The sequence below is a fragment of the Tursiops truncatus genome, chromosome 15, assembly GCF_011762595.2.
Source record: "Tursiops truncatus isolate mTurTru1 chromosome 15, mTurTru1.mat.Y, whole genome shotgun sequence".
In the NCBI taxonomy this organism is placed as follows: Eukaryota; Metazoa; Chordata; class Mammalia; order Artiodactyla; family Delphinidae; genus Tursiops; species Tursiops truncatus.
The window spans coordinates 52,242,966-52,263,546 of NC_047048.1; the positions used below are offsets into that span (position 1 = coordinate 52,242,966).

Genomic DNA, 20,581 nt, shown 5'->3' on the forward strand with positions numbered 1-20,581 from the left:
TATTAGTGTGCCTGATGACCTTAAAGATGTGACAGTGAGAAGTCAGAGGCTGACATATATATTCCAATACTGAGGTTGTTAAATTGAGAGAGGTTGATTGAAGTCACCATGTGCAAACCTGATACTCCTTGAAACCATCATTAAAAGGCATCTCACTGTGGTGTCATCTCCATGCCATCAGCCAGTTATGACAGGACCTGACGACTGAATAAAATGACAGAATAATAACCTGGGAATCGGTATAGTAAAGCTACTGTTTTTGTCTATTGCAGAATTCTGCCCCAGAGATAAAGTAGGAGCAAGGAAGGGAGGGCTAAGATGTCATTGGACTAACTGTTCCTTGAAAATATTTCCATACAATGAAAAAGAGTTCTTGAGGTGTAGTGACATTATGACTGCTCAAGGTTACTGTTCCAAATTCAGACAATGAAACATCATGAAAACCCTGGTTTCTTGGCCTTTTGGGGCAGTATTTAAATCGGTTAAATTTTCTAAATCATACATGAATATTTGTTTGACCACTTCTAAGTATTTCACTCATGATTATAGTAGAAGTTTTGTTCTTCCCTTAGATGACTGACTTCAGAACATTCTTCTTCTGGGTAATCTCAATGATAACTTTAGACATTAAGACAATAACGTTAATTGTGTCTTTAACAAACCTGTGTAATAATAGTTCCTGTGCAAAGAAAGGCTGACCCACTCACTGGCTGGTAGGGTAAACTGGTAGGATGAGAACACTTCAGTGTGTCAGACCCTGAGTTTAGAACCACACAACTGCTTGGTACTTTGTCATTGCATATTTTCCCCATTACATAATGACTTCCTGTGCAGAGGACAAAATGCGTTTTCTCAGCAAAATTTTCAGCACAGCTGTTTTGGTGACTAAGTTTTGCAGGAGCTTTTTAATCAAATGTACCTAAAAAAAGCCCCTTTGGGCCCTTTCATCATATTATCCCCTTTCCTTTAAATACATAATTTTGGAAGCTTAACTCACTTTTCCCATATAGGAAAGTTATTTTCAAGGAAATAATTTGTACCCAAAGTAGCACATTGCTTAGTTGCTCTGCTCTAATCTGGATATATGACTTATCCCACATGAATTAATGTTCCAAATATCAGACATTGACTCCCATTGATAACTAATAGTTTACATTTTCTCTGTTCTTGTTTTTCTTTTTTTTTTTTTGTGGTAGTGAATAAACATCGTTCTCAAATGTATTATAATTCTCTCCCTTGTCAAGCCTAGCATGATGAACTTTAGTTTTATTTGATGATTCAGCAGCTTATTTATATGTGTAAGGTTGTTGGTGCTGACATTAAACATTTGGAAGCTATTTTATATTGGTAAATTGTGCCTTCTTAACTTTGAGAAACATCTTCTTTTTCCTCTTCTTCTGTCATTTTATTTTTATTCTGTTGCTTAATTTTGCCTTGAATTTGAAATCTAGGAAGCTAGGAAAATCTTGGATAAGCAAGGTTATAAAATATGTCTGATAATGGTTAAGTGTGCTGAGAGGTTGTTACTGTAATGCAATTTAGTTCCTTGACTTTAAATCTAGCAAAAGATGAATGCATAAGAAAATGTTGCAAAGGTACCTGCGCCCCTCTCCAGAGGGACAACAATGGAGAAGAAAGATTCAGCAGTATGTGGCTGGCAACTGACAAGACAGGAGCCAGCTGCTATCCCCCGCCCCCCTCCCGCCCCCCCGTAACACCACTGGTCAGTTTCTCCCTCCTGTTTCCTATAAGGTCCTGTCATTACTCAGGCCATCAGATATATCCAATTAACTTGCATGAGTCCTTGTGAAAGAAGATATCTACTTCATTCTTCTTAAAGTATAGTCCATGAAACAAGCATCAGCATCACTCGGGAGCTTGTTAGAAATATAGAATCTAAGTCCTATCCCAGACCTATTGAGTCAGAATCTGAATTTTATCAACATCCCCATGTGATTCCTGTGTATGTCGAAGCTTGAGAAGCCCTGGACAAAGACTTGGAATGAAAGTTTGTGGTGGTTCCCAGCCAAAGGCATAACTTAAATCCTCGAAGATGAAACAATTTTGGGTGTAGCATGAATATCATTTCCATCCGAAGATCCTCTAAGACCTTCTGAGAGCCAGCTGATTTCGTGATGACTGCCTGCAATGAGCAGGAACTGCGAAGCAGACTCTAAGATACACAAGAGAGACGTGTACAAAGCAGTTTTCAATTAAAGAATTGGGACAGGCAGACTTAGCATCCCTAAAATTTAAGGCCATGATAGGTTTCCTGTCTTCTCTACTTCACATCCAGATTACCTGGATTAGAAATAAATGTTGTCATTAGGCTTGATGTAAAATGAAACCTTGGCAAAATTTAGAAGTACAATTGCATTCCGTAGCCACAGGGAGGATTTTGCCAGCTCGTGCTGCTTTGCAAAGCTATTTACCTGTTCTAGCCCAGCCAAATCGCTAAACATCGGAGTTTAGCATTTGCATCAACCCCAGGGGTGGCTGAATTCATATCTAATATGAAGTGATGTAAACCTTGGTAGTTGATTACAGGTTTCATAGTGTAGGAAACTGAGTTATTTCTATTGAATGGTGGTCTGGGGAGGAAGAATTAACTTGATCTTATGCCAGATTATTGCAAACCCTGAAGCATTTCCCTAGCCTAGGGCATGTGATTTAATTCTAATAAGAAACTTCATTTGGATAGGTCTGAGGATAACTTTTATTCTGTTAAACACAATGCACCAACATTTCCCACTAGCCCATAGCCCACTTTGGGGTTGGGGGAGGGGTTATAGCTGATAATAAACAATGATGCTAATCTCATTATTTCCATATCATTATATTTGCAGTTGTACTGCAAATAAAAGAGGAGAGAAACCAAAAAGTGTAGGGAGAATTTGAAACCATTGCTTCTAGGTATTACTGCTTGATGGCTGGACTTAGCAAAAGCTGGCAGCCACATAGATTTACCACACAGTTCTCTCCATGGAAGTCTGTAGGCAAATAAAGGGTAGGCATGAGGAGTGGGGAAATGCATGTTTTTGTTACACCTCTTAGATTATTTGCTTTTGTTTTGTCCCTGACTTTCCAAAAAGATGTACACCCTCGGAATGTATTAATGGAAATGATCGGCCCTAGCCCAGAATTCCTTGGCCTGGAGAAATTTCCTCTCTCCCTTAAGTGCTTTCTTGCTTCAGGTAGTGAGAATTTGCCCATATATTTGCAAGGATAAATGAGTGTCTTACACATCAAAACCATTGCAGAGGAAAGCTGTGTGTTGAGAAGATTGTGAATAATGAGGAGAAATCCAGGTCCTCGGCAAAATTCGGAAAATTTAAAAAGCTATCTAGAACTTCTTTTCCCAAATAGTATTAGACATTCTCTCACTTAACCCTTTACAATTGTTTAGCTTTAGAGTTTACCAGAAAACATCCACAAACATTGTCTCAGTGGACCATCTGACAACACTATGAAGTGGGCAGGGCAGCAGCTGTGGTTAGACAAACTTTGCAGATGAAATGTGCCTCAGTTGGCAAAGCTGGGACTGTAGCCCAGGCCTTCTGACTCTCAATCCATTGGATCTTGTCTTTCTGAGAGATAGATGTTATCACATAGGTCATTTATAGGGTTTTATCTTTGATGTTTCAAGGTCCAAAACCTTACTAGTGTCTCATTTAGTGGTGTGTGTGTGTGTGTGTGAGTGATATGCATTTTTTAATAGCAATGGCATAATGTATTCCTATTGCCTCTAAATAAAGAAGAAAAAGAAATGTCAAATATAAACAAAGTCTGAATATATCTAGAGCATTTAAAGTTTAGGTGTCTATCCTTGAAGATATATCTTAGGGATGATGAAACAAAGAGCTTGTGGAAGTAAGGAAATAGTCATATGGGATCAATGTTTACTTAATGGTGTAGCCTCCTGGGTACGTTGTTTCTAGGATACCCTCACTATTATGAAAGCCAAGATTTTTAGACTTGGATAAATACTGGGTATCCTCATCATGGGCAAGAGCCAGGCCTTGCCTTTACAATAATATCACCTCAGAGATGATCTCCATTTTGCCAGGTGTTGGGAAAAGGCGACATGCTTTGGAGTTTTCTGTTGCTGCACCACATTTTGGGAATGGAGGTCTATGAAAGTTGACCCCTGCCCTTTGTAAAATGAAATCTGACAGTTGCTACTTTTGAGAGCAGGTGAGAGTTTCTTTGTGGAAAATGAATAGGGAGAGAAAATGGACTTCAACCATTTTGAGCTTTTGACGCTAGACTAGGATAACTCGAATTAGAATTTCTCAACAAAATCTGACTATGCTAGGTGGTTTACAAAATTCAAAAGCTTATAAATTTTGCCCCCCAAAGAATAATATGAGCTGGAAGGACACATGTTTATCTCTGAGGCCAAGGTGATATTTGAAATATTTAGCAACCTGTAGAGCAAAGACTTTGACCAATTGCAAGAGATGCTCAGATGTTTTTCTCTAGTGCTCTAATGGTGGTCTGGATGTACCCAGCTCTGCCACGCACCAGCCTTTAAATTGCTGGATTGTGTGGGTGTGTGGAGATTGGGGAATCCAGAGACTCCTTAGTGAGAGAAAAGAGAGATGTCACATTGAAGGGACTCAGGAAGAGGGGTCATTTACTTTGGAGCCATGGTTATTTACAAACAGGAATGGAAGTATTTCAATATTTCAACAAGCTGAATTGTCATGCTGGTATGTACCAACGGAATCTTAGATCTGTCCTTAGTGGAGGTAGGAAAATTTTTGACTGTCTCTGTGAGTGGTCCTTGCAAATCCCAGGCTCCCTTATCTCCTTCTAACATAAAACTGTGTTGAAAACAGTGGATGTAATTCATCAATGTTTTTTCTTTTTTTAAACATGTTTAATGGAGTATAGTTGCTTTACAATGTTGTATTAGTTTCTGCTGTATAACAAAGTGAATCAGCTATATGTATACATATATCCCCATATCCCCTCCCTCTTGCATCTCCCTCCCACCCTCCCTATCCCACCCCTCTAGGTGGTCACAAAGCACCGAGCTGATGTCTCTGTGCTATGCAGCTTCTTCCCACTAGCTATCTGTTTTACATTTGGTAGTGTATATATGTCCATGTCACTCTCTCACTCGTCCCAGCTTACCTTTGCCCCTCCCTGTGTCCTCAAGTCCATTCTCTACGTCTGCATCTTTATTCCTATCCTGCCCCTAGGTTCTTCAGAACCTTTATTTTTTTAGATTCCATATATATGTGTTAGCATATGGTATTTGTTTTTCTGACTTCACTGTCTATGACAGACTCTAGGTCCATCTACCTCGCTACAAATAACTCAATTTCATTTCTTTTTATGGCTGAGTAATATTCCATTGTATATATGTGCCACATCTTCTTTAATCATTTATCTGTTGATGGACACTTAGGTTGCTTCCATGTCCTGGTTATTGTAAATAGTGCTGAAATGAACATTGGGATACATGACTCTTTGAATTATGGTTTTCTCAGGGTATATGCCCAGTAGTGGGATTGCTGGGTCATATAGTAGTTCTATTTTTAGGTTTTTAAGGAACCTCCATACTGTTCTCCATAGTGGCTGTATCAATTTACATTCCCACCAACAGTGCAAGAGGGTTCCCTTTTCTCCACACCCTCTCCAGCATTTATTGTTTCTAGATTTTTTGATGATGGACATTCTGACCAGTGTGAGGTAATACCTCATTGTAGTTTTGATTTGCATTTCTCTAATGATTAGTGATGTTGAACATCCTTTCATGTGTTTGTTGGCAAACTGTATATCTTCTTTGGAGAAATGTCTATTTAGGTCTTCTGCCCATTTTTGGATTGGGTTGTTTGTTTTTTTGATATTGAGCTGCATGAGCTGCTTATAAATTTTGGAGATTAATCCTTTGTCAGTTGCTACATTTGCAAATATTTTCTCCCATTCTGAGGGCTGTCTTGTTTATGGTTTCCTTTCCTGTGCAAAAGCTTTTAAGTTTCATTAGGTCCCTTTTGTTTATTTTTGTTTTTATTTCTATTTCTCTTGGAGGTGGGTCAAAAAGGATCTAGCTGTGATTTATGTCATAGAGTGTTCTGCCTGTGTTTTCCTCTAAGAGTTTTACAGTGTCTGACCTTACATTTAGGTCTTTAATCCATTTTGAGTTTATTTTTGTGTATGGTGTTAGGAAGTGTTCTAATTTCATTCTTTTACATGTAGCTGTCCAGTTTTCCCAGCACCACTTACTGAAGAGGCTGTCTTTTCTCCATTGTATAGTCTTGCCTCCTTTGTCAAAGATAAGGTAACCATATGTGAATGGGTTTATCTCTGAGCTTTCTTTTATTTTTTGGTATGCGGGCCTCTCACTGTTGTGGCCTCTCCCGTTGAGGAGCACAGGATCCAGACGTGCAGGCTCAGCAGCCATGGCTCTCAGGCCCAGCCTCTCTGTGGCATGTGGGATCTTCCCGGACTGGGGCACGAACCCGTGTCCCCTGCATCGGCAGGTGGACTCTCAACAACTGCACCACCAGGGAAGCCCTATCTCTGAGCTTTCTATCCTGTTCCATTGACCTATATTTCTGTTTTTGTGCCAGTACCATAATGTCTTGATTACTGTAGCTTTGTAGTATAGTCTGAAGTCAAGGGAGCCTGATTCCTCCGCTCTGTTTTTCTTTCTCAGGATTGCTTTGGCTATTCAGAGTAATGTTTTTCTTTATCACAGCAAATAATCACAAGCTAATGGGGATCATAGCACATTGGTAATATATGTTCCAAGAAACATGGAGCTGTCTCAGTTTTGCTCCTGTTCTCTCTTGGGAGTAGCATCTTAGCCTCAACTCATAATATGTCAGCACAGACTCTGATATTCCCCCTGCATCCAGGAGACTGTCTTGGAGTAAACCTATTAATTTACCAAGTATTTACTGAATGCCTATACCTGGAAACAATGGTAACTTAGAATTTGGGAGGACCCTGATTCAAAATTTCAGTCCTGTATGATTTAATCTTGGAAAATGAACCTCAAGCACCAATAGCATCAGGAACCATTAGTATCAAAGCCAGAAGACTCAGGAACCAGATGGCACAGACTGGCCTTACCTTACTCCAGACATGCTTACCCAAGGGAAATGGGCAAAATACTTGTTAAGGCTGAAGCCTCCTGCTAATTTAATAGTTTAAGTAAAGTAAATATTATTGGTGTATTGGTTTGTAGCGTTTTAACAATCTGTGTGGAATGTCTGTAGATATTTCTTATGAATTCAAGGAGATCTGTTTGAGGATTTTTGATCCTTATTAGCAGAGCTGCTGTTGCCTGCATGATGCTTTTTCATAAACTACAAAAAGGTGCCTTATCATGTGCTAGTCCTCTTAGCTGGACCACTTTGTGCAGCCACAGTCTGCACCTGGAAACCAATGGCAGGCCTTACCCACTGGTTTCCAAATTCCCATGCTTTCACAGAACTCTGGCCATGGTATTGTCCCTCAGGCATATGGAAAACTGTGGGTGTCCCTTGGGTGTCATGGCCCTGAAGGATTGGAGGAGTACATTTATCCATATTTGATACCAGGGGAGTCTTCTGAGCATCTGGGAATTCTAGGAAAATCATTGCCTTGCAGGAGTGGTCAGACATGCTGGATTCTTGTTTCACTCAGTTGCCCATCTCTCTGTGACCTTACTTAGGCCAGATCCTCTTCAGGACACATTTTCTTTGTGGTAAATTGATGGTTAGGAGATTCTGATCCCAGCAATCATTGTCCTCTAGTGTTTGTTCCAAACAGCACTGGATGACCTAGAGTTATTTTCCATATTTACAACTCAATGAAAATAACACTATGGTTCAGGATGTTCATACATATCACTACTTATTATTACTTACTTAAAATGTGGTATTTTTGGACAATATTTTGCAAATCATGAGTCCTTATGAGAGAAATTCTCAAAGGAACACTTGGGGGAAACAGATTAGTGACCCATAGATAATATAATCTCCAGCTTAAGTCTTCTTTATTTGACCTGTGACCTGAAAAATAGGGATGAAAAACACCTTCAATGACATAGGAAAAGTAACATTTATCAAAAACAAAATCCACTTTGTTACCAGGTGAACTTAGAGTTTTACTATCAAATGACAATGCTATTTAAATGTCAAAGTGTGGTCCAGGGACTGGCAGCATCAGTACCGCCTGGAAGCTGGTTAGAAAGGCAAATTCTTGGGCCCCATCTCAGACCGACTGAATCTGAAACTCTAGGGGTGTTTTTCACAACCTGTGTTTTCACAAATACTCCAGGGGATTTGGTTGCCTGCTAAAGTTCAAGAAGCATGAAAGCATTTTAACCTCTCAGCGTAGCTTTATAAACAGCATGTCATCTAATTCTTATCATCACCCTGTAAGTGTCACTTGGATGACTTTTACTCACAATTGATATATGGCAGGGACACAGGTAAGTCGAATGACCCAGGGTCACACAGTCAGTTTTATATATTTATTATTTATCTCTTGGTATGTTTGGCATTTGGCATACAAACATTTTATCAGTTTCTCCTGCACTAAAGCTGACCCCAATTTGACTACCTATTTTTGGAAAAAAGCCTGTCACCCATGTTCTTTCAAGTTCTCTAAGACAATAAGTTACATGATTTTATCTAATTTTTCAGTTATTTGCTCATTTTTTGATATCTTGTTTAAAAGATTGTGAGGTAACTGATTTCTGTTTGAAATGTCTAACATATGAATTGTATAAAATTTTAAAAGACAACATAAATGGTAGATGCACCTTTAACAAAAGCTTAAAAGATAACATTTAAAAAGTTAAAAAGGAAGAAAAATTAAACTTCCCCACCTATAATTAACAATTAGTTTGTTTAGGTTCATACACCAATAATCACATTTGTACAAATCATGTTATATATGTTATTTTGGAGGATTTTTGCTTTCTTTTTCTTTCTTTCTTTCTTCTTCTTTTTTTGGGGGGGGGGGGCTGTGCCATGTGGATCTTAGTTCCCCGACCAAGGATTGAACCTGGGCCCCAGCAGTGAGAGCGCAGAGTACTAACCACTGGACTGCCAGGGAATTCCCTGCTTTCTTAATATACCTTGAAAAACTGTCTATGTCTGTCAATGTTATTCTTTTGTAACTGTCATAGTCAGAAAAAGAAGAGGGGTGGAATGACAGGGGGATTGTGCGTGCGCGCACGAGAGAGAGAGAGAGAGACAGAGAGAGAGACAGAGAGAGAGATTTAAGGAATTGGCTCATACAGTTGTATAGACTGGTAAGTCCAAAATCTATGGCTGGCATGTTAGAGACCCCAGGAATAGCTGAGCTGGTGTTGAGTCTGGAGGCAGTCTGCTGACAGTATTCCCTCTTCCTCAAGAACAATCAATCTTTTTCTTAAGGCCTTCAACTTATTAGATGAGGCCCATTCACATTATGGAGAGTAATCTGCTTTACTTAAAGTCCACTGATTTAAATGCTAACCTCCTTTAAAAAAATATCTTCACAGCAACATCCTGGACATATTTGAGCAAATATCTGGCACAATTGCTTAGCCAAGCTGACACATAAAATTAACCATCACAAAAATATTACTTTCCATGGGTGTGTATATTTCATTTTATTTATGAACTATAGGTTATCTAATCCCCTAAAGTTGGAGATTCAAGTTGCTTCCAATTTTTTTATCCAAATACATAGCACATCTTTGGCTATTTGAGTCATTTTTGTCTTCAAGATCGGTTCACAGAGTGAGGAAAAGAATGCATATTTCTTACTTTTAAAGACTTAACTTCTTATTTCCAAATTGCCCTTGTAGATGGCTTTACCCCTGGAACCATAACTTGAAGACTTTGGAGTAGGGAAAATGCCAGACTGACCTTGATCTTCTCCTTTCTTCCCAAGCTTGCAGGTCACTGGGAACGGGCATGTTGTTGAGCTCCTGGGCCACCTCCTCAATTGAAGAAGTGGCAGAAGCTGGTCCTGAGGCACTTCGCTGGCTGCAGCTGTACATCTACAAGGACCGTGAGGTTACCAAGCAGCTGGTGCGGCGGGCTGAGTGGATGGGCTACAAGGCCATATTTGTGACGGTGGACACACCTTACTTGGGCAACCGCTTCGATGATGTGCGTAACAGGTTCAAACTGCCACCCCAACTCAGGTAATAATGGGTCTCTGATCACTGGGTCCCTGAGCTGGTTTTCTAATTCTCTTTGCTCTTGTCATGATCCAACTCTAAAGACTTTCTCCAGTTTCTACGTGGGTGCCCTGGGGAATTAGATCTTCACAAAATGTTGGTGCCAAAGTATGGTTGACTGGGATTTGTCTAGCGATGATAAGGTCTGGATTCTAGAGATGGTGCCATTGTCCAATATCCACATAATCCTCAGCAAATCACACCCCTTATATGGGTGTCACGTACTTGAGCTATAAAAACAGAGATAGGAATTGCCGTATACTTGTAAAAGTCAAAAAAAAATTATGTCTCAGAGTGCATTAAGGGCTTTGAGTAAGATGAATTTCCATATAGACAGAAGATATTTAATTTAAACTAAACAACAGCTTGTTATTGTGATCCTAATACCCTATTTCTTTGTCTGCTGAAATAAAAAAGCACCCTTTTAATTTTATTTTTATTGTATTTGGAACAACTCTGGCAAGGAAGATTGAAGAAAGCTAAAAGAATGGAGACAAAAGAAGCCACACATTTGCTCCTTCATCTACTACTTCTTCTTTCAGCAATATTCCTCTTTTGTTGTGGTTCACCCATGGATCAAGATTCATTAACTTATTCACTGGTTCATTCATTCTTTGATCCATTTACTCATTCATTCATCTTAGCAAAAACAATGTATCTAGTAATCTAAAACTAAACTGTGAGCCCATCCATCAGCAGGGAATTGTTGTCCTTTTCTCTGTAAAAGATTAGAATCATCTTGAGTTAAAATTAGAAACTCAATGGAGTTTATTGAGAAAGACCCCCAACCTCCTTAAGCTACAGATCTCCCCTCCCCTTCGTTTTTACCTTCCCTCAGTTCCCACCAAAATCTGACCTTATGTTTTTCATAGGGCTAAAACTCTTTGACCAGGAACTCAAATCTTAGTTTTAATGGAGGACATTTTGATGATGGGATTTCAAAGCATCCATCAGAGTACAGGAAATGAGGGATGCCTTCTTTGGAATCCTAGACCTCACTTCAAACGGACTGTTGCTTATTTTGTCTACATATAAAGTTAATCCTTTTAAAAGATCCAAAATCTAAAAGATTCAAAATCAAATCAGCATTCCACATAAGGACAATGATTGTTGGAAGCCAGGAATTCCATATGTATTAGAGAATGGGATGTCTCTCATGCATCACATAAGTCCATAGCCTTATGTAAGTGTCACATAACTGTCATATAGCTCTGCTGTATGTAAACTTATTTAAGTATAAGCTACTGTGCATAAAATCTTGCTGTTAAACCATAAGTAAATGAGCTGTGTGATGTTATCTCCGTGACACTTCTAGGTAGGTTTAAGATATTATTTCTGTATGGGATACTGTCAATGGCCCAATGACAAAGTGCTCCCCCGACAGCTGTCAATCACCCCGCTCCATGCATCCCAGACACTGAATTGCACAAACATCCTGTCTTTCTAAGAGAACAAAAACAAAAACAAACGTCCCTGACATATTCCTACTTCTTGCCAAATTCGTCAGAAAGTAGATGGTTTCAAATTTCCTTAATATGAAACCTGTATTCACATTATTTCTCTATTTTGGTTGCTTTCATTTTTAGATTTTCTAAAATAATTAGTTTCCCAGTATTTAGGCTTCTGACAGGAAGTGTCCCTCATTGTTTTGCTTTGGCCGTTTAAAAAGGAATTTACTATTCCTTTTCCTCCTCCTCTTACCACTTCTACTAGCAAGAACAACAATAATAAATAATACAGTAGGTTTTCTTTAAGCTTAGGAAACAGTTTCTTGCTCAGGATAACAAGTGGTTCAGAGCGGTATCTACTTAGATGGGGGATGACATGTGTTAATTCTGGCCGGTATCTCTTGCTCCTGGGTGCCAGGGCCATTTAGCCAGGAATGGGAAGGCTGCTTTGCTTTTTCCCCCTTTTTGCTCCCAGGCTCCTGCCCAGATGACGTGAGGGACTGGGAGACAAAGGCCCTTTTCAGCTGTCAATGTGCACAGGAGTGGCCACGGCTCCCCAGCTTGTCACATCTCCCGTCTGAAGATGATCAAATAATGAGCCACACATCCAGGCTACGGGGAACACAGGAAACACCCCTTGCTGGTGCCCTGGCCCCCAGTGCATACACTGGCCCTGCTTGTCCCTGTGGGCTTCAGGGGGGCAGCACCCTGGGGCCCACATTCAGCAGTGAAGGCAGAGCACATGATGGGAGGCCCAGGCTTCCGCTGGAGGCCACATGCTACCAAAAAGCTCATCTGTTACAGCCTGATATGAAATCAGGTTTCTTTCCTCAACTGACCTGACTCACAGAAGGTGAAGCCGGGCTGTTCAGAATGAGGTTTGGCAGGCAAGGGAGGCAGGAAATCCAGAGGAGAATGAGTCTGTAAAGCGGCGGCTCCTTCCAACCCTCACGGCTTCCTCTGCCTGGAGGGGAGGGGGCGGGACCTGACTCCTGGCGTCTGGGACCAGCCAGAGTTCAGGAGTTTGGTAATCTCTGCTTGGTCCATATGCAAAACACACATATGTGTGCAGTATAAGTGGCCCAGAGGTCCCCGAAACTCAGGGGGAGTAAAGCGAATTCTCGTCTGCTCTCGGCAGAGGAGAGGATTGAAGCCAATTCACCAGACTGGTTCCTGAGGCTCTGAGGCAGGGACCTTCTTCCATCTCCATGCCCCACAGAGGTGGCTCATTTATCCCGGGTTAAGATTTGGCTCTTCAGTGCAGCATCAAGGCAGTTAAAAGGAAAGAAATTTCCAATCATCGACTAAGATCAAGGTAAATCATAACACCTACACTTTTGATGATTTGCCCAGGGACATGCTTCCTTATGCCCTGAAATGATGTATTCATCACAACAGCCAGAGCACAGCCCACAAAAAGAGATCAGAATGCACTGTCTTCCCCGGTCTCTCTGGATAAAAGTGGCCAGTGAGTGTCCCCCTTGCTTCTCTGATCTCATTGCCCAGCTCCCTCAACTTCATTCACTCTTCCTAGAACCTCTGGCTTTCCTACTGTTCTTTCAACATGCCAAAGACACCTGCCCCTTAGAGCCTCAGAATTGACTCTTCCCTCTGCCTGTAAAGTTCTTTCCCCAAATCAATGCATAACTAACTTCACTTCCTTTACATTTTGACATCAGAGGTGACTCTACATGTCTTTATGTTGGGAAACAAAAATAAAAACTAAACAGTAGAGATCAGAATAGAGACACAATATGTGTGGGGATCCTGGGTTGTGGAGGTGGAGAGGATAAAAGGATTTGAAGGAGGACTTTGTACATGACCCAACAGCCTCTGAATTATTTGGTTAGGAAAATGTTCACAGTATAATTCACATAATATTAAGCAGAATAATGACCTCCCAAAGATGTCCATGTTTTGATCCCTAGAACCTGTGAATATGTTATTAATATTTTACATGGCAAAATGGACTTTGCAGATGTGATTAAGTCAAGGACCTCAAGATGGGCTAATTATTCTGGATTATCACAGTAATGGAAAGCATTCTTATAAGAGCAAAGCAGGAGGGTCAAAGTCAGAGAAGGAAATGCAATGAGAGAAGCAGAGATATGAGTGATAGCATCGGGAATCAGGGACTGTAGGTGGTTTCTAGAAGCTAGACAAGGAAAGGAAATGGATTCTCCCCTACAGCTTCTGGAAGGAAAACAGCCCTAACGACACCTTGAGTTTAGTCCAATGAGATACATTTTGGACTTCTGACCTCCAGAACTGTAATATGATAAATTTGTGTCACTTTAAAGCCTCTAGGTATGTGTGTGTTATAGCGGCAACAGGACACAACTACAAAAGCACAGATCTGCCAATTTCCTCTATATCTTCTCATTGAGACCATGTTTACCATATTTAAACTTTCAAGTTAAGCATCTACCAGATTGCATTCCTCTTATTCTGCTCTTTTTTTTTCCTTTCTTTTGTATAGCACTTATATTCTAACATGCTCCATGAATTACTTATTATGTTCCTTGTTTAGTTTCTGTCTCCCTTGCTTAGAATATCAACCCTAGGTGGCCAGGCATTTTTGACCATTTTACTAAAACACTGGCACATAGTAGGTGCGAAATAAGTAAGGTTGAGTCAGTCAATAAAAATGTGCTAAATCTTAAGAGATTTACCCAATAAAGCAAGAAGTTGAACAAGGGTTTGGGCTCATACTTAAAATCCTTGACCTGAACCTTTCTTCCAACTGCCCAGCCACATTGAAGAAGAAATTAGCAGGGCTATGCAATCAATAGAGATGTTTTCCTAACCACAGAATTAAATGCTAGTATTCCATGCACCAATTTCTATAATGTATCATGAATGTCCCTCTCTCATATTGTGTTGATACCGTGTGTTATACCGTTTGTTATTTTATAGTTTGTTTCCCACAGTGGAGACATATGGCTTTATCTTTATATCTTTAATGTCACATTATCAATACTTACAATGCAAAATATTGTATATTTCTCAGTAATAGTCATCTTTATCAACGTTACAACTGGTTATTTAATAAAGTTAACTTTCTTTAGTAGTTGTTACCTTTTTATAATACTAACTTACTAAAAACTAAGATCATTTTTATATTAGATTAAAAAGCATATTTGGGGGCCATTCAAGGCACAATGAGTCTCTTACAAAGAAGAAATACTATCCCTTGCCTTTGGATCATTAAACAGATTGGGATTTGGAGAATTAAGTCCCAAGTAATCATGTTATTATTTTGATGTTGCCCTTTTCCTTCCTTATGAAATGGAGTACTTTGGTTATCAGAAGCCGCTTTAAGTGTTTTTCTGTGTATATGTCATAATTCTAATAAAAATAGCATTCATGGAGGTTTCCTTCAGAGCCATGGGTAAAACACTCCATCGTGGGTCTCTGTCAAGATATCTGAAAACTTTTTCTTGGCTTCTGGCTTTGAACAACGTTTTAGAGTAACAACAAGGCTTCATTGTGCCCTGAAATTTCTGTAAGGCAACATTCATTCAAGTGTTGATCTGCATTTCACCATCCAAGAATAACAACAGTTATTTATATAATTTTATCCATGTTTCTGTTTTTTCCTATCCATTTCACCCTTTCACCCCACCCCTGCTGAAACACTGCAGCTTGTTTGGGATGGGGGTGGGGTGCTATGCAGAGAATATACACATACAGATATTATTCTTATTTTTCCCCCTGGTTTTGCTATAGGATAGACAGACTGGACCTTTTTCTTATTAACAATATTATTTAGGAGTTTGGCATTTAATATCACTTAATATCATTTCTAAGTAATGGAATAGCTCTCCATAGTAAGGGTATGTTTATTGATCAGAAGGTTAGCTTAATTAAAGTTAGGATGACCACAGAAGACCAAAGTCTTTGATAAAATGTACAACCATAAGTGGGTTGATTAAAAAAAAAACCAAGTATTTCAGCTAAAATCCAAACCAAAACTCAGCAAATAGATGGATACCAGTATGACTCTCATGGAGTTGGAATTTTCTGTGATATTTAATGGCCACCTGAGTCAATGAAATTATTAGACTAACTATTCAATCCTTATTGAGAAAACTTTGCCAGTGGTTGAAAAGAGTTACTTGGGATATGAATGTTCATGTCCTTATGTTAATAGATGCCACCCAAGCTACACAACCAGCTATTTTAGCTGAAAGCACACTAAAAGCATTAAACCTAATTTTGTATTGAAGTCTTATGATTCACTCTCTTTTTTTTTTTTTTTTTTTTGGCTGCACAGTGCAGCATGCGGGATCTTAATTTCCCAACCAGGGATTGAACCCATGCCCCCTGCAGTGGAAGCATGGAGTCTTAACCACGGGACCGCCAGGGAAGTCCTGAAGTCTTATGATTCTCTTAAAAAATTTAAAAATAGTGTGCCTATGTGCTTCTAAGTTTATATAAAAATTGCTATAGCCTTGGCTCCAAGATCCTTTCTGTGTTCAGTGGCAGAGCCAGTGGAAGGGAATAAAAACCTATGACTAAGCGAGAGATACAGTTGTACTTTTATGCAAAGAAGACATTTGCTAGCATGGTAATTTATAATGTGCAGAACAACAAGGTGAGTCCAGATCATTGTCATCATTCAAAATCAGCTTTTTAGAGAAATGAAGTAGGTAATTGGATTTGGGTCTGTAGGGCAGGTAAGTCACATGGATGGTGCCATTGTGTATCCAGATGGCCATCAATCCAGTTAGTGGTCAGAGGTGCAGGCAGGAAAGACTTTATCCCTAGCTTGGAGAACTGCCAAAATCTAGTCAAGATATCAGTATATTAGACTAAGAGAAAAGACTTCAGGTATAGAGTAAGCCAGTAGCAGAGTCTTACAGGTGAATTAGAAAAATACTGTTCTAAGCTGGGTTAACAAAATTAGACATAGGAGAAGGCAGCAACTCAATGGGGTGTGTCTCAGTTTGGGTTCCTTTAGGAGCAGAGTGAAAGGCACTGTTTTAAGTACAAGTAGTTCTTTTGGAAGATGAAAGGAATAAGGAAGAGGTGCAAGGGAGGGGAGGTAGTGAACAATGGGCATGTTTTCAAGACAGCTACAGCTATGGGCAACTAAAATTTAACCCTGCTGGGAAACTCTGGGAGATCTTGTAGAATACTTCTCAGAGTTAGTCTGCCTATGTGTGAAGAAGCTGGGGTATTTATATACCAACACCCTTGACAAGTTGAGTCCTCTGCGTAGATGGTGACTCAGGCTCCAAGAGCAAGAAAAAGTCATATGTATTAGTCAGGTTCTCCAGAGAAACAGAACCAATAGGATATCCATATCTATATATTAGTATCTGTATCTATAGAAAGATTTAGTATGAGGGATTGGCTCACACAATTATGGAGGCTAAGAAATCCCACAATCTACTATCTACACGCTGGAGGCCCAGGAAAGTCAGAGTAGTTCAAGTCCAAATCCGAAAGCCTGAGAACTAGGGGAGCCAATGGTATAAGTCCCAGTCTGAGTGTGAAGGCCCAAGAACTGGGGGCCCATAGTGTAAGTCCTGGTCAAGCCAGAAGGTTTGACAACCAATAGCTCCAATGTGCAAGAGCAGGAGATGATGGACGTCCCAGCTCAAACTGAGAGAATGAATTTGTCCTCCCTCTACCTTTTTGTTCTATTTGGGGCCTCAACAGATTGTAAGATGCCCACCCACATCTTTCCTCAGTCTACTGATTTAAATGCTAATCTCACAGACACACCCAGAAATAATGTTCTACCCAGTTACCTAGGCATCCCTTAGCCCAGTCAAGCTGACAAAACTAACCATCACATCACAGGCAAAGTAAGGAAGGTCTTGATAATTGGAAAACTCATGTCTTGTTCAGGATTTTCTGGAAGATTTGGGAGTCTGAGTCAGCAGGGAGAGAGCCTCAGAGAAAGCAACTAAATGGCGGAGGGAAAAGCAAGAGCTGACAACTCATTTGCTGGGAAACACTTCCCAATTCTCCCTATGCCCACCACCACCACCACCACGCTAATAGTAGGACAGGGAAAAGAGTCTACAGCAACAACAGATAGAAGTTGTTAACACATGTTACTGCAGTTCCAGTCTCCTCTAGAATTTTCCACAAGGACTTTGAAAGATTTCTGAAGTCAAATGCAATTGCCAGAATGCAATTGAGATCTGAGTGAAGAAAATGTAATTAGGAGTCAAGAGACCCAGTTTGGAACTCAAATGCTGCCTTAGCTAGTTTTATACTTGGGGGCATCTCATTCTGCAGCTCTGGTTTTATTTTCTACATAAAATAGGAATTATAGAGTATCAATTTTATTTTCCAGAAGCTTTTAAAATTGTGGCTATACGAATGCCCTTTGTAAATTGAGATGCGCCAAGCAAGTGTTCATCTTTATGCTTAGTATGCACTGCTGGCTGAAAATAGCATCAAATTTATTGTTTATATTCATAAAGTGGCTTAAAAATGTAGAGATATTTAAACTTGGCCCAACATTTCTCCTTTAAACTGATTTATTTATGTAAAAAACCTAAGATGTAAAATAAACTGTAAGTGACCAATTAAGTCCACTCGATTGTCACATTTAGCCTGGAATCATCCACCAAAACATGGAAAATGTAAATGCAATCAATCTGTAGATGGTTGAAGAGTGAACAGCCCATTGATTTGAAAAGGGAACCCTGTTTTTTTTTTTCATTGAATGAGTCATTGTAACGATATCTTTAACTTTGGGAAATATCTCATTTTATGCAATTCTTTATTTCAGAATGAAAAATTTTGAAACCAATGATTTAGCATTTTCTCCCAAGGAAAATTTTGGAGACAACAGTGGACTTGCTGCATATGTGGCTAAAGCAATAGACCCATCTATCAGCTGGGAGGATATTAAATGGCTGAGAAGACTGACATCCCTGCCCATTGTTGCAAAAGGCATTTTGAGAGGTTTGTTTATTTCTCTACTTGAGTTCACCATGATTTTATGATTCTTTATGGATATGATCATAATACTTTTTCAGGGAAAATAATCAGGAAAAATGAGTATGGAAATAGAGACATCTTATCTCTCAATTCTCCCTTTTGGTGTTAGTGAGTAAATATTTCCTTCTTCTTAGGTAGTATTCTGAAGGAGAACAGGATTCTCATGAATTAAGAAGTTACCTTTTCTAAAGAATTGGGATGCCATTGCCTTATTTCGGAACTGTCATCAAATCACAGAGCTTGGCAAAATCTAGGTAGAAGGTCTTGAGTTCATTGCTTTGGTTGAAAGCTGCCAACAGCTGCTCTAAGACAACAGAAAGCCCCAAGGATGATATTATGACAGCCAGACCTTTTTAAAGAACATTTTCTAGTTTTGTCCTGTTCCCTCCCAGTACCAATGACTAGAACTGACTTTCTGAGTGTGGTGAATCCCACATCACCTCCCTTTAAAGAAAGGCTGACAAGAACATTAAAATCCTCAAATATCAAGCCATAAGTATTAAGGAACTTGACCACTTCCCCAGTATCCACATGTATGCAAATCCCGCAGGGAGGTACCAATGACTATAATAATTTGGAGTGTAAATGTGTTCACCCACAAAAATGTTTTCTTGCCTTTGAAAACATTCCTTAAGTACTGTTATATGAATAACTGCCCCAAACATATTATTTTAAATGGAAATGTTTAAGTTAGTGTCTCTGGGTTGAGAGATTCTATTAACTTATCTCAGGGTTAACAACGACATAGAATCAAAACTTTTTCATAGGCTTTACTTGAATATGTATGAGTCCCATAGCCCCTATTTATAAAACTCTATGCATGTCCTCGACTTTATTTAATATTCTGTACACAAAAATAAGCTAATACAAGTAAAAGAATGGACCTAATGAAGCTTTTAAGTAGTGGAGATATGTTTAAATCCAGATCTGTCTTAATCTGTGATTTTAAAACAAAATTGTCACATTATTTCCTGTTGACCATTGTCTTAGTTTAAAATTTCTGTGGATTATACTTCATTGAGCATACCCTGATATTACAGACACCTTTAAACAACAGTTTCACTGACCTTGCTTGCATCCATATTGTAGTCCATGATTGTTAGTGCTACTTCCTGTAGCTATATTCAACTGTAGATACTAAAGTATTAACCTGAAGATCTGCCCCATTCTTCATTCATCCATTCAATTATTCACTCACTTATTCATTTCACAAACATTTATCATGCTTACTGTGTGCTAAAATAAAATAATTTGAGGTCCTTGGCCTAAAGGACACCCCATTCTTGTGAGAGACAGACATAAAAGCAAGAATTTGGGTTCAATAAGATGTTAACAGGTGCTGAGATTGAAATCTATGCAGCATAAGGGTGAGGGTGAAAATAGGGTTTAGACAATTATAAAAGTGAGTTAGGGAAGGTTTCATTACAGAATGAAAGCTGATCCTTGAGTTTTGCCATGATATCAGGTCAAAAGACTCTTTTTCAGACTTCAATCGTGACAAAACACAGCAGTCACAAGTTAACAATGTTAAAACATATAAGCCATATTAGAGAACGTAGACTTTAAGATTGTTGAGGACCACTAAGAATACTGACCAGGGAAGCCGCCTCATCAGATTAGCATCTTAGAAAAATCATGCTTTGTGTCATGGACCTTCTCAATGGAGGTGGCAAAGCTGTGGTCAAGGAGGCTATTTAGGAAACTGCTGTTGCCCAGACAAGAGATGATTGTGGCTGACCTCCAGTAATGGCAGTGAGGAATCTGAGAGAGTGTAGTTATTTTACAAAATTAGTTCTGTTTCAAGTATTTAATTCACTCTCATCACAGAAGCTGGCTTAAAAACACCAAGGTCATTTAATTTTTTTAACCAACTTTTCAATTTTGGATTCCCAGTATATATAATTTTCTACAACTTTGTCCTCTAGGATATGACATAAATCTATTGAATTAGACTTTACTATCATGTGTTATTTTAAAAAAATACTTTGGG

General features: G+C 39.3%; 1 protein-coding gene across 1 annotated transcript in view; it reads left to right on the forward strand.

The window, feature by feature from the left end:
- Positions 1–20,581, forward strand: part of HAO1 (hydroxyacid oxidase 1) — a 64,471-nt gene that overhangs the window by 15,798 nt on the left and 28,092 nt on the right. Inside the window, exons 3-4 of the mRNA XM_019941499.2 lie at positions 9,886–10,141; positions 18,380–18,555. Of these exons, the coding sequence (XP_019797058.1) occupies positions 9,886–10,141; positions 18,380–18,555 (432 nt within the window). The remainder of the gene's footprint in view (positions 1–9,885; positions 10,142–18,379; positions 18,556–20,581) is intronic.